Source organism: Palaemon carinicauda, chromosome 43 (assembly GCF_036898095.1).
Source record: "Palaemon carinicauda isolate YSFRI2023 chromosome 43, ASM3689809v2, whole genome shotgun sequence".
Classification (NCBI taxonomy): Eukaryota; Metazoa; Arthropoda; class Malacostraca; order Decapoda; family Palaemonidae; genus Palaemon; species Palaemon carinicauda.
The window spans coordinates 59,473,037-59,488,490 of NC_090767.1; the positions used below are offsets into that span (position 1 = coordinate 59,473,037).

Here is a 15,454-nt window from a genome sequence, read left to right on the forward strand (position 1 = left end):
TCGTTGCGGGTGATGACGAGCGCCCGGATGACGGCGTCTTGTGCGAAGCCCTCCTGCGTCAGCGTGGCCAGGTAGTCCATGTGGAGGTTCTCATAAGCCGTGTGAGAGTCGTCTCCCTCCATGGTTTCGCTGACGTTCATACTACGGAAAAACAAAGACGAGTTAATTACTTGTACAATACGTACTATTATCAACATAATTACTAGCTATTATTATTGCTATCTCAGCTAAAACTCCTAGTTGGAAAAGCCTGATGCTATGGGGCCAAGGGCTCCCCTACAGGGAAAAATAGCCCAGTGAGGAAATAAAATAAAATATATAAGCAATGAACTGTGTTTTCATGTTGAACAGGCTGACGTAAGTGTCTCTTCGTAGTTCATATAATTTAACGTTATTATCGAGCTTATAATATTTCATACTCTTTATTCATTACTTCTCATGTAGTTTTACTTATTTCCTTAAGTCCTTTCCTCACTGGGCTATTTTTCTCTGTTGGAGGCCTTGGGCTTATAACATATCCTGCTCTTCCAACTATAGTCCATTTCTTTTAGCGAGGCATATTTGCACCGATTCGCAGCGGTGCCCTTTTAGCTCGGAAAAGTTTCCTGATCGCTGATTGGTTAGAATTATCTCGTCCAACCAATCAGCGATCATGAAACTTTTCCGAGCTAAAAGGGCACCGCTGCGAGTCAGTGCAAATATGCCTCGCTAAAAGAAGAGGACTATAGGGTTATAGCTTAGCTAGTAATAATAATAGTAATATTTTCAATTGTACAGGACATACCCTAACCTAACCTATACATGTGACAGACGCAAGTATCATATCTAACATGATAAGATAATATAGATACAGTATAATTAAATTATAAACCCTTTTACCTTCAGGCTATTTGGAACTTTCCAACCCTTAACCCCCAGGGGTTATTTTTTTCAAGCACATTTTGCTATATATATTTTTTAAATTGCTCTAACAGCCTTAATTTTTGTCATTGAGAGGTCAGGTTGGTCTCATTCTCTTGGAAAATGCCTGAAGTTTCTCAAAAAAATTATCAAAAAATTAAAAAAAAATTGTAAATAGCATTTTTTTGCAGGGACGTACCAGTACGTCCATGGGGGTAAAAGGATGAGTTTTGTGAAACGTACCAGTACGTCCTTTGGGGATAAAAGGGTTAAGTTCATATGTTAATTTCTTTTGGGCAATATGGACGATTTATATAGGCCTAGTTACACTACATAAAAAGAATTCTAATTCTTTGAGAAGTTACGTAAATTAACTCAAGTACGGTATTTAAAGGGATTAAAATGAATTGAAAGCATTCAGAATCAGTACGGAACCACTGACAGTCAGACAGAATAGACTATATGTTGTTAATTTATTCTCATCATTTATTTATTTCCTTATTTCCTTTCCTGACTGGGCTATTTTTCCCTGTTGGAGCCCTTGGGCTTATAGCATCTTGCTTTTCCAACTAGGGTTGTAGCTTGGCTAATAATAATAAATAATAATTATTCAGACTTCTCATTCACTCGAGTCTTTTAGATAATAACAGTCGCACTATTATTATAAGCCCTTGGCTCCCTTGATTTATCATTACCATAACTGGAATAAACTGCAATTTATATTTTTTTTTTTTGCATATTTTTTATAATTTTTTGAGAAAATTCAGGCATTTTCCAAGAGAATGAGACCAACCTGACCTCTCTATGATGAAAATTAAGGCTGTAAGAGCAATTTAAAAAATATATACTGCAAAATGTGCTTGAAAAAAAAATAACCCCTGGGGGTTAAGGGTTGGAAAGTTCCGAATAGCCTGGGGGTAAAAGGGTTAAAAAGAGAATGGTAAAAGTATCGTCAGTTACATTTTAATCGTTGTGTAAATGTGTACGGTCAAAATAACAACCGAACAACATTCAGCTGTTCCATTATGAACGCTCGTACGATAATAAATAATTGCCGTCATAGGCCATGGAGAAAAGGCTCCGTCAACATGTGTCATTTTTTTAAATCTAGGTACTTTTTATGATCAAGTTTACAGAAAGGGAGGATCCATCTAGAATACACATTAAAAAGCCATAATGGTTTTGACACAATCGTTTTAAATCAAGAAGAAGAAATCAACGAAATACGGACTCAGTGACCAATGGTGTATAGTTATGGAGGGTATATTGAAGAAACATAATAAAAACATCTGCAGTTATAAAACTCTGCAATTAGTATTCTACAATTTAACCCTCTTACCCCCCAGGCTATTTGGAAATTTCCAACCCTTAACCTCCAGGGGTTATTTTTTTTCAAGCACATTTTGCAGTATATTTTTTTAAAATTGCTCTAACAGCCTTAATTTTCGTCATAGAGAGGTCAGGTTGGTCTCATTCTCTTGGAAAATACCTGAATTTTCTCAAAAAATTATCAAAAAATTAAAAAAATAATTGTAAATAGCATTTTTTTGCAGGGACGTACCAGTACGTCCATGGGGGTAAAGGGATGTGTTTTGTGAAACGTACCAGTACGTCCTTTGGGGGTAAAGGGTTAAGAAATCTACTGGCAAAAACTGCCGTTTCTAAAGAAAGTATCCAATTAAAGCGTAAAAGCTACGATCGCTAACAAGACAGCCGATTATAGTTACCCTTCTCCTCCTTCATCTTCACAGACAACCAAGCCACTTACCTTCTGTCCGATATAGATTTTATTATGGTGGTTGGCTGGCTCCCAGAAGGGGCTGGAAAATTGGGCAGGTCGGAGTCCGTGGCGGATTTCCGGGCCGATGTAGAGCAACCTGGAGAGAAGCGGCATCGTTAAACTCTGTCGGTTATCCCGAAGTTTCCGAGATCTCACTTTTACAATTGCCTGGCTCATAGTAATAACAATGGCGTTAATAATCAGTATTGTCAGGAAAGAAGCAATTCTCAACGTTAAGTCTACCTTTATAGAATGCTCAGGCCGAGTGGAGAGTTGTTTATTTTAAAACTAACAATTGGTGAATATCGTGAGTAAATACAAATATAAACATTATTGCAGATATAAAAGGGTAAACTTAGCATTAATAGGTTGCAAGATCAATTGGATATAGCAGAATAATGCTGTGTAAGAAACGATAAAAAAACAGATGACAAGAAAGAGCATCTTTTTGACTTTTACTTCAAAAAATTCCGAAAAATATTGAAATGCGGACTTAACCGTTTGTTTCTTTAAGTGAGAATCTGGCCGAGTAAAACCAGGAGTCAATGAACGTAAAGCTTCATAACCACTTATTCATTGATACTGTTAAATTATTATACACAGCTTTACAAGTTGCAGAAGAAAAAGAAGAAGAGAAGTTGAAGGGATAAGTCGGCATTCAGTTGCATTCTTAAATATCTTGGAGGAAATTTTCAGGGGGGACTCTAAACAACAAGGCATTGGGTCGAGGAACACCTTCAGCTAAATAAGACTCTGAACTAGATAAGGCGTTGGGGTGACGAACGCCTTCAGTTAAATAGGACTCTGATCTAGACAAAGTTTTGGGGTGATGAACGCCTTCAGCTAAATAGGACTCTGAACTAAATAAGGCATTGGGGTGACGAACGCCTTCAGTTAAATAGGACTCTAAACAACAAGGCATTGGGTTGACGAACGCCTTCAGCTAAATTGGACTCTAAACAACAAGGCGTTGGGTTGACGAACGCCTAAAATAGGACTCTGAACTAGATAAGGCATTGGGGTGACGAACGCCTTCAGTTAAATAGGACTCTAAACAACAAGGCATTGGGTTGACGAACGCCTTCAGCTAAATTGGACTCTAAACAACAAGGCATTGGGTTGACGAACGCCTAAAATAGGACTCTGAACTAGACAAGGTTTTGGGGTGACGAACGCCTTCAGTTAAATAGGACTCTAAACAACAAGGCATTGGGTTGACGAACGCCTTCAGCTAAATTGGACTCTAAACAACAAGGCGTTGGGTTGACGAACGCCTAAAATAGGACTCTGAACTAGACAAGGTTTTGGGGTGACGAACGCCTTCAGTTAAATAGGACTCTAAACAACAAGGCATTGGGTTGACGAACGCCTTCAGCTAAATTGGACTCTAAACAACAAGGCGTTGGGTTGACGAACGCCTAAAATAGGACTCTGAACTAGATAAGGCATTGGGGTGACGAACGCCTTCAGTTAAATAGGACTCTAAACAACAAGGCATTGGGTTGACGAACGCCTAAAATAGGACTCTGAACTAGACAAGGTTTTGGGGTGACGAACGCCTTCAGTTAAATAGGACTCTAAACAACAAGGCATTGGGTTGACGAACGCCTAAAATAGGACTCTGAACTAGACAAGGTTTTGGGGTGACGAACGCCTTCAGCTAAATTGGACTCTAAACAACAAGGCATTGGGTTGACGAACGCCTAAAATAGGACTCTGAACTAGACAAGGTTTTGGGGTGACGAACGCCTTCAGTTAAATAGGACTCTAAACAACAAGGCATTGGGTTGACGAACGCCTTCAGCTAAATTGGACTCTAAACAACAAGGCGTTGGGTTGACGAACGCCTAAAATAGGACTCTGAACTAGATAAGGCATTGGGGTGACGAACGCCTTCAGTTAAATAGGACTCTAAACAACAAGGCATTGGGTTGACAAATGCCTTCAGTTAAATAGGACTCTAAACAACAAGGCATTGGGGTGACGAACGCCTTCATTTAAATAGGACTCTGAACTAACAAAGTTTTGGGGTGACGAACGCCTTCAGCTAAATAGGACTCTGAACTAGACAAGGCGTTGGGGTGACGAACACCTTTAGCTAAATAGGACTCTGAACTAGATAAGGCGTTGGGGTGACGAACGCCTTCAGCTAAATAAGACTCTGAACTAGACAAGGCGTTGGGGTGACGAACACCTTCATTTAAATAGGACTCTGAACTAGATAAGGCGTTGGGGTGACGAACGCCTTCAGCTAAATAGGACTCTGAACTATAGTCAATTTATTTTAGCGATGCAGATTTGCACTGACTCGCAGCGGTGCCCTTTTAGCTCGGAAAAGTTTCCTGATCGCTGATTGGGTGGACAAGATAATTCTAACCAATCAGCGATCAGGAAAATTTTCCGAGCTAAAAGGGCACCGCTGCGAGTCGGTGCAAATCTGCCTCGATAAAAGAAATGGACTATAGATAAGGCATTGGGTTAATGAACGCCATCCGCTAAAGGTTAGTAGGAGATTCTGAACTACAACGAGGCATTGAGTTGACATAGTGGACTCGAACTACACAAGGCATTGGGTTGACGAAGGCCATCCGCTAAAGGTTAGCAGGTTCATATGAAACGGAGTGGCTAATTGGAGGGGACGATATATACTGAGGTCGGTAGTTGGGAATAAGGTCAAGAAAACCGATGTGAAAACATTTAGTAATAACAGAATCCATTAACCTTACAGATAGTAGAAGAACTACAATTGAGGTGTTCAAAAGACAGTACTAGGGGTCTCCATCAGCCGAGCCGGGGAAAAATATCACAATCATAAGAAAATCCCATTTGAAAATTGACATCAAACACTCTTATCTCGGCTATTTATGAACGAATTTTAAAAAGTTTTGGAGTCTATGTATATCCAAGTACCTTTCTGAATGTGTAAAGAAGAATCTTTTTAGAAATAAAGAAGGAAAATGGTAATTTGAGTCTCGGAGACTTTGTGAATGCCTCGATTAAGAGCACGTTTTACCGACACCCACCTGGAGGTGGTGGGGGCAGGGTTGTGTTTTCGTACGGCGGCTCTTCCTCGTGGATGTCTTCCAGCTCCCCCGTGTGACTCGTCCCGCTCGGCCGTCTTCTGTCCGCAGCGGACTCGTCCGCGCTACTGCTGCTGCTACAACTGCTCGTGGAAGAGGACGAAGACGAGGAGGAGGAGTAGGAGGTAGACGACGTGACGGACGACGGTGAGGATGGGGAAGGGGTGGTGGAGGGGGTGGGAATCATCAGCAGGGAGGTGGACGTCGTCGTCGTCGTCGTCATGTGCCCGGGGAGGATGGTGCGAGGGCGAGGGGTGACGACGACGCTGGCGGAGGTAGTGGCGGCGGTGGTGGTGGTCGTCGTCGTCACAGCGGCCTCCGGGGAAGCCAGGTCCTCGGTCATCAGCACTGGCGTGTAGGTGATGACGGTGACCGGCGACGACGACATCGACACAGGGGGCGGAGGCGCCGTCGTGGTGGGAGGACCCCCGAGGGGTGACGTCACTGCCTGCTGGTTTCTCTGGTAGTGCGTCTGGAAGTGGCTCTGGTTGGGACTGCTGGAGATGGGCAGACTCAAGACTGGCGCAGAAGGCTGCGGGGTGGGCCCGCCGGACCCACCTACGTTGTAATGGGAGGGGAAGGGGGGAGCCGATGGGGTGGTGGCCGAGGCGGAGGACATAGGAATGGGGGTGGTAGCCGTCGGAGTGGAAGAAGGCGAGGAGGAGGAGGAAGAGGAGGATAGCGAGGGGTTCGAGCCGGAGGGTCGCATCAACTTGATGGTCGTTCTGGGGACTATGTGAGGCACCGAGACGGGCCTGTGGCGCAGGGGGGAAGGGGCGCCGCCGGTCTTCCTCGTCCCTAGGCCGCCCCCTCCTCCGCTATCTTTGTTCTGACCTGTGGGATGTTGAAGAGTTTTAATTACACCTAAAATTCATTTATTTACGATTTATCATTACCTCATTGATTACTCCATTCTATTATATGCCAGACTTTGTCTCCATCTCCTAAACTTTTCATGTATATTTTTTATTTTGATTCATTCTTTCCTATTATACCTCTTTATACCTATTTTACTTGGTTAAATGTCTTCCCAATTGATGAAAAAATCTATATCTATCTCTATACAAAAGGTCCTCGACATACAAACTTGATTGGTTCCAAGGGTAGGCCTAACCTGAATACCATCCCTATGATTTCCGGTTAAAAAGGTCAACAAAGAGTCTGGTGTCATATGAAATGTCATTTTGCTTACTTAAATGATATAATTTTGTTTCATTACAGAATTTCCGTGTCTTTGTTATCGTCAGTTGGGTCTATTACAGAGTTTCCTTGTCGTTGTCATCGTCAGTTGGGTCTATTACAGAGTTTCCTTGTCGTTGTTATCGTCAGTTGGGTCTATTACAGAATTTCCTTGTCTTTGTCATCGTCAGTTGAGTCTATTACAGAATTTCCCTATCTTTGTCATCGTCAGTTGGGTCTATTACAGAATTTCCTTATCTTTGTTATCGTCAGTTGGGTCTATTACAGAATTTCTTTATCTTTGTTATCGTCAGTTGGATTTCTATTTGTATCTCCCAACGATCGTATGTTGAAAACCCTCTGTATCTATCTATTAATCTACCTATCTATAACAATGAAAGCATCATAGTCGAAGTCATATTTCAGATCACGCTCACTGGTTCTTCTTCTGGTAACCGACGCGCGAACACGTACCTGTCGTCGTTGTGGCCTCCACAGCCACGTTGTTGGGATCGAGGGCGACGATAGTTATGGTTCTCGGAGGCGACGTCGGAGTCGTGGCGGTCGGCGCGGCGGCGCCGGCGGCCGACACCGGGGTGGTCAGTGTTCTGGGGGGCGCGAGCGGCATTTCCTCGTCGTCCTCGGCATCCGTCAGGTCGACTCTGGGGGTGGTTGGAGCCATCGAGACAGTGAGAAACGGTGAAAAGAAAGACAATAAATTTATTTCAGGAACATGAAGTTAGTCTACGTGTAAATCAACTTTAAGAAATGCAAGGGAACTTTCTCTAATAGAAATGAACTTTCTTTTAATAATAAAAATAAAACTCTATGAAATAAACATGAAATAAAAATGGAACTTTCTCTAAGAAATGCAAACAAACTTTCTCCATGGAAAAGTAAATCAACTTTCTCCAAGAATTGAAATTTAACTTTCTCCAAGAAATAAAAGGAACTTTCTCTAAGAAATGTGAAGCAAACTTTCTTAACGTTAAAGTACAACTCTCTAAGAAATGCGAACCAACTTCTCGTATGAAACACGAACCTGTGAACCGTAGCGGGGGTGGAGGGCGGGCTGGGCGCTGGACTGGCTTTTCTAGGGGGAACAGGAGGGGGAGGGATGACCTCGTCTCTCCGACACACCCTCGGAGACGCGCCAGGAGACATTAGGGGACTTCGCGAACCCTGGGGTGGCGGAACCGACGTTGCGCACGTGGTGGGGGGAGAGAAGATGAAAGAAAACGGTGGTGATTAAGAAACATAATAATGATGAATCTAAACCCCGAGGAACGTTTGTTTGTTGCGTGTAGTGAGGAAAAGCTACAGAGGATGTTGAAAGATTTTATAATTTAATGTATAATGAGAATTAAAGTCATTTCTCTTCGGCAACTGGATGCATATTGAAGTCTTACCCTGGAACCAGCATAAAAGTGTGTAAATGTCTATGCAAAACATGAGTGATCTGAAAGACGTGTCTAGTTCTGGGCTGCTGCAGTGAAAAAAAAAAAAAATCATCTTTACGAACGAACGATTAGCAAGTCGTAATTTCACGGCCATAAGTCACTTACCTTCGAGATCTTATTCGTGCGTGGCGCTGCATTCTTCTCTAAACAGCCCAGATACTGCAGCCGCTGGCACGGCAGCTGTTCGTGATAAACCAGGCAAGAGCAGCTTTGCTTAACAGCAGATCGTAAAGCAATGAAGTGGACTGATAGAAGCTGAATCGAATATTTGAGAACTATTTGGGTTTCAGAATCATAAATGCCTCAATCAGAACAGAGTATATATTTCCATCCTTGAAATTCATCAATCATAACAGGCTACACTTCTTAAATCATTGAAATGGACCAATCACAACAGGCTACACTTCTTAAATCATTGAAATGGACCAATCACAACCGGCTACACTTCTTAAATCATTGAAATAGACCAATCACAACAGGCTACATATCTCAGTCACTGAAATGGACCAATCACAACAGGCTACACATCTCAGTCATTGAAATGGACCAATCACAACAGGCTACACATCTCAGTCATTGATATGAACCAATCACGACAGACTACACATCTCAGTTATTGAAATGGACCAATCACAACAGGCTACACTTCTTAAATCATTGAAATAGACCAATCACAACAGGCTACACATCTCAGTCACTGAAATGGACCAATCACAACAGGCTACACTTCTTAAATCATTGAAATAGACCAATCACAACAGGCTACACATCTCAGTCACTGAAATGGACCAATCACAACAGGCTACACTTCTTAAATCATTGAATTGGACCAATCACGACAGTCTACACATCTCAGTCATTGAAATGGACCAATCACATGTTATACATCTCAGTCATTAAAATGAATCAGTCAAAACAGGCTACACTTCTTAAATCATTGAAATGGACCAATCACAACAGGCTACACATCTCAGTCACTGAAATAGACCAATCACAACAGGCTACACATCTCAGTCATTGAAATTGACCAATCACAACATGTTATACATCTCAGTCATTAATATGGACCAATCACAACATGTTACACATCTCAGTCATTAATATGGACCAATCACGACAGACTACACATCTCAGTCATTGATATGGACCAATCACGACAGGCTACACATCTCAGTCATTGAAATGGACCAATCACATGTTACACATCTCAGTCATTGAAATGGACCAATCACAACAGGCTACACTTCTTAAATCATTGAAATGGACCAATCACAACAAGCTACACATCTCAGTCATTAAAATGGACCTATCAGAACTCCTCAAAGGCAACCAATCAGATTAGATAATGGGAGTTTCCCGCCTTCTGGCAGCTTTCTGCCTGACGCTGCTTCAAATCATCTTATCAATCTCTGCTCGTGGCAACTTCCAACAACTTTCTGGTCGTTCATTTTCAGAATACGACTTTTCCCGGACATTCAAAGGAGAGAAAGTCTCTTTTCAGGCCCACACTTGCGTACCAGCAGTTGAAAGAAGCACATCGAAGCGGTTTTCTGCTAGCCAAGCTGAGAGGGACAAACGGACAAACAAGACTTACCACGAGATTTCCACGGTGGTAATCCGTTTTCAGATCCTTATGACGATTTGAAAGGTATGAGAGAGGAAGGGGTGGAGCGGGAAGTGGAGGAGGTAGAGCGGGAATTGGAGGAGGTGGAGCAGGAATTGGAGGAGGTGGAGCAGGAGTTGAAGGAGGCGAAGTAAGAGGTGGAGGAGGAGGATTTGATGGAGAGAGAGGAAACGATCGCAAAGACGATCTGTTAACATTTATGGACGATGGTTTTGAGAAACAAGCATCCTGCGAATGCTTTCGTCGGAGACCTTTCATCTTCTCTGGAATTTTCGGCTTACTGTCTTCCTTCTTGTAGCCTGAGGACGCTGGTAGGGGAATGCCGGGCGCCATCATTTGGGGAGCCGCAGACGGCTCTGCCCCGCCATAGCTGTCGAACCGCTGTGGCACAAGAGGTGGCGTAGAGGATCGACTAGATTGAGAGTAATCTTCCTCTGTCATGAAATCTACAGGATTGCTATGAAGAGATCTCTGGTTTTCTTCATCTTTGTCTTCTTCGTCGCTCGACGATAACCAACAGCAGCTGGGAAGAGGAGAAGGCCAGCCAGCCCAAGTATCCTGTTCCTCCTCTCCGTGTCCGACATCCTTCACCATGTCCATGTACATCGATTCGTCTCCTCCCGTCGCACCTTCGTGCACATGGAGCCGCCGCTGCTGGGAGGGAGACGTCATTAAGATGTAGCCATAATCCTCGTCTCCCTCCGAGTGCGGCTCCGGAATCGACGTCTGACCGTAGTCGCTGTCGCTCATCGTCTGCTCTTTGCGCTTCACCGGGATGGGAGGAGCGTCGTGTAGAGGCGGCCGAAGGAAGGCGGGATCTAGAGGGAAAGGTGGGATAGGTGGGGGGGACGAAGAGAAATGCGAGGGGGTCGGAGACACTGGCGTAGGAGGGAGAGGTCTCATCGAGTGCTTCTGGGGCTTTGGTGGTAGATTGCGCGAGGGCTTGCCCTCGCCTGAGCTAGATTTACCTGATCCGGCGTTGCTCTTCAACGGCAGGTACGGACGGGCGGCTTCGGCATGCAGCGCGGCCCTCGGTTTGGCGGACTCCTCCGTGCAAATTCTAGAGCCATCCTGTAATCAAGCAACACACATGCGAGCATCTACTTCATATGGCTACCACAGAAACCAACGCCAATGACCAACCCTTTTGTGCCGAGCGATGCAGACCTGTACGAACAGCGGACGTACTGTACGCTTTAGATTTACTGTACGTTACTTTCAATTACTTTCGCGCTAACAGCTGCTTGTTGACAACTTAAGTATAGACAAAAAAATTTATTTTTTTTTAATAATTACTTGGAAATAAGAAACCTCAACTTCGTTTTAAAGTATATGTTCTAATAGTTTCCGTAATGTATGTTCTAATAGTTGCCGTAAAGTTTGTTCTGACAGTTGCCATAAAGTGTATGTTCTAACAGTTTCCGTTTAGTGTATGTTCTAATAGTTGCCGTAAAGTATATGTTCTAACAATGGCCGTAAAGTATATGTTCTAATGGTTTCCGTAAAGTGTATGTTCTAACAGTTTCCGTAAAGTATATGTTCTAATAGTTTCCGTAAAGTGTATGTTCTAACAGTTTCCGTAAAGTATATGTTCTAATAGTTGCCGTAAAGTATATGTTCTAATAGTTGCCGTAAAGTATATGTTCTAACAGTTGCCATAAAGTATATGTTCTAATAGTTTCCGTAAAGTATGTGTTCTAATAGTTGCCATAAAGTATGTTCTAAAAGTTGCTGTAAAGTATATGTTCTAATAGTTGCCGTAAAATATGTTCTAATAATTGCCGTAAAGTATATGTTCTAACAGTTTCCGTTAAGTATATGTTCTAATATAGTTGCCATAAAGTATATGTTCTAATAGTTTCCGTAAAGTATACGTTCTGTTTCCGTAAAGTGTATGTTCTAACAGTTGCCGTAAAGTGTATGTTCTAACAGTTTCTGTTTAGTGTATGTTCGAATAGTTGCCGTAAAGTATATGTTCTAACAATGGCCGTGAAGTATATGTTCTAATAGTTTCCGTTAAGTATATGTTCTAATAGTTGCCGTAAAGTGTATGTTCTAATAGTTGCCATAAAGTATATGTTCTAATAGTTTCCGTAAAGTATAAGTTCTAATAGTTTCCGTAAATGTTCTAATAGTTACCATAAAGTATATATTCTAATAGTTTCCGTAAAGTATATGTTCTAATAGTTGCCGTAAAGTATATGTTCTAATAGTTTCCGTAAAGTATATGTTCTAATAGTTTCCGTAAAGTATATATTCTAACAGTTGCCGTAAAGTATTTTCTAATAATTGCCGTAAAGTATATGTTCTAACAATGGCCGTAAAGTATGTGTTCTTACAGTTGCCATAGAAATTCTTGGTACCCTATTACTACATAGAATGTGGAACGAATCAAACTAGACTGTGTCGTCAACAAGATCAGCTGATTGGCGGATTGGAGGAATATAAGATCAGCTGATTGGAGGAGTATGGGAGGGAAGGTGGACGCTTTAGTTGTTCTTAATCAGGTGTGACTTTTAAGAACTTTTCAATTAGGGAGATTTAATGCAATATTATGTACTTCAATGAAAACCATCTCATTTAATTTACTGTACATTACTTCAAAATAACAAGTTTGGATTCATTTGTATTTTTCCTAACTATGCAAACCTTAAGCTCTTTCTGTAGTATTATTTCGGCAATAGCTGGAACCAGCCGTTAAAGTTTTTGCGAGGTGTAACAACCCTCCGCTGGTTAGCGGAGGAGGTAGCTAGGCTAGACCCAACCAACCCGATCACATAAGCCTTAGTAAGCAAACGTCACTTTGCAATTGCGGTACGACACGGCTTCAGGGCAGGATTGCCAAGTTGGCCTTTTTTCAGGCAAAAAAACTTCAAATTTGGCCTTTTTAGACCAAAAAACCTCAAATTTGGCCTATTTCAGTTTAAAAAAATCAAATTTGGCCTATTTCAGGTAAAAAAACTCAAATTTGGTCTTTCTCAGGCCTAAAAAAACTCAAATTTGGCCTTATATCAGGCAAAAAAATCTCAAATTTGGCCTTTTTCTAGGCCAAAAAACTCAAATTTGGCCTTGTTCAGGTTAAAAAAACTCAAATTTGGCCATTTTTAGGCCATAAAACTCATTTGGCCTTTAATCAGGCCAAAAAAACTCAAATTTGGCCTTTTTCGGGCCCAAAAAAACTCAAACCTGGCCTTTTTTCAGGCAAAAAAACTGTTTGGCCCTTTTTTAGGCCAAAAAACCTCAAATTTGGCCTTTTATCAGGCAAACAATCTCAAATCTGGCCTTTTTTAAAAATTGGTTGGACTTTACTAACATGAAAAAAGGCAGAAACCAGGTTCCCCAAATGAGAAAAGGCCAACGTCTGATCAACAGCAGCTTTAAAAGGCCAACCTAATAGTAGAAAAAGGCCGGAAATATAGCATTAAGGCTAGCCAATTTCATAAAGGACAAATTTAGGTATCTAGCACGAAAAAGGCCAACTTTGGAATTTTTTGGCCTGAAAAAGGCCAACCTGGCAAACCCTGCCTTAAATAGTATATAATAAAGCTGTGTTTAATTAGAAGTTGGAGGTATCTAGCACGATAAAGGCCAACTTTGGGATTTTTTGGCCTGAGAAAGGCCAACTGGCAACACTGCCTTAAATAGTATATATTAAAGCTATGGTTAATTAGAAATTGGTATTTTCATTTACAAATCCTGGCAACCCTGCGTTCTGGAGGAAGGTGATAACAGGAACAGTACGTGTAAAGAGGTTTGTATAGTTAGGAAAAAATGCAAATTATTCAAAATTTGTCATTTGTTCCTGAACTACATACAAGCCTTGCTCTTTACGTTGAAGGCTCATCTCATAGTCGGTGTTAGTCCCTAAAACCAACTGGGTGGAGACCATTTCGAGGTGTCCCTCTGTGCTACGCAAGAGCTGTTCGGACGGAGCCCCGACACCACGTAATCCTAAAGTACGACGGCCTCGGCAATCGGTGCTAGCATAGAATTTAGCAATGTGACTTGGGCAGATAACCGTAAAGAATTGAGCAATGTGACTTGAACAGATAACCGTAAAGAATTTAGCAAATGTGACTTTAACAGATAACCGTAAAGAATTTAGCAAATGTGACTTGAACAGTTAACCGTAAAGAATTTAGCAATGTGACTTGAACATATAACCGTAAAGAATTTAGCAAATGTGACTTGAACAGATAACCGTAAAGAATTTAGCAAATGTGACTTGAACAGATAACCGTAAAGAATTTAGCAAATGTGACTTGAACAGATAACCGTAAAGAATTTAGCAATGTGACTTGAACAGATAACCGTAAAGAATTGAGCAATGTGACTTGAACAGATAACCGTAAAGAATTGAGCAATGTGACTTGAACAGATAACCGTAAAGAATTGAGCAATGTGACTTGAACAGATAACCGTAAAGAATTGAGCAATGTGACTTGAACAGATAACCGTAAAGAATTGAGCAATGTGACTTGAACAGATAACCGTAAAGAATTGAGCAATGTGACTTGAACAGATAACCGTAAAGAATTGAGCAATGTGACTTGAACAGATAACCGTAAAGAATTGAGCAATGTGACTTGAACAGATAACCGTAAAGAATTGAGCAATGTGACTTGAACAGATAACCGTAAAGAATTTAGCAAATGTGAATTGAACATATAACCGTAAAGAATTTAGCAAATGTGATATGGGCAGATAACCGTAAAGTTGGAGCTAAATCCCTCACTTAACCTAGAAATTGCCCAACTCGACCTCGCGTGAAGGACGTGGACATGAATGTATATAGTATATCTATATACCATGTTCCGCAAAGAGCAAGGTACCCACCTACAGTCAAAAGAGGTCAGCTTGCAGAGTTTCACCGATGCCGAGCCCCAAGAGAGGGGAGAATGAAATAGGAAGTGGCCAGTCACTCACACATTCATTCTAGCCTTACTCACGGGCCTATAGGCCTTCTCCTTTATTTAAGATAGGCAAAGGCTAGGAGAAGGAAAACTCCAAAATCAAACCAAACAAGACCCCAACGGCGGAGCTTCCCAGCGCCGGCGGAAGAGGGCAATGCCTGTCGGGCAGGCAACAAGGCGGGCCTTGACATAACAAGAACCCGGCAGCCCGATGCAACCAACATCGGAGAAGCCGCCTGTCTCATATGTCTTGAGCCGCGGTGAAAACGGTGTGGGCCAAGTGTGTATGCGTGGCCGTTGCAAAGCCACGACCACCCAAAACAATATACTCAGCTACTGGCATTCTGTCGTTTCCTCCACCCTTCTTCATCTCTTTCTCAGGAGGATGATGGCTAACGACAGAACCCAATACTCGGACACGAGTGGGCGCCGACGACGACGACGACGACGACTCACGGGGAACATCTGCCCTCAACCAACTGCTCCTTATCCTACAAGGGAGCTGAGATGTTACTGAC

At 42.1% G+C, this 15,454-nt stretch overlaps 1 protein-coding gene across 1 annotated transcript in view; it reads right to left on the reverse strand.

Annotated features, from left to right (window-relative positions):
* Cbl (E3 ubiquitin-protein ligase CBL) overlaps window positions 1-15,454 on the reverse strand; it is a 54,051-nt gene that overhangs the window by 1,175 nt on the left and 37,422 nt on the right. The window contains exons 9-14 of the mRNA XM_068365738.1: window positions 9,994-11,094; window positions 7,982-8,121; window positions 7,414-7,601; window positions 5,704-6,594; window positions 2,669-2,777; window positions 1-141 (exon numbers count right to left, since the gene is read on the reverse strand). The exon at window positions 1-141 is cut by the window's left edge and continues 1,175 nt beyond it. Coding sequence (XP_068221839.1) covers window positions 1-141; window positions 2,669-2,777; window positions 5,704-6,594; window positions 7,414-7,601; window positions 7,982-8,121; window positions 9,994-11,094 — 2,570 coding nt within the window. The remainder of the gene's footprint in view (window positions 142-2,668; window positions 2,778-5,703; window positions 6,595-7,413; window positions 7,602-7,981; window positions 8,122-9,993; window positions 11,095-15,454) is intronic.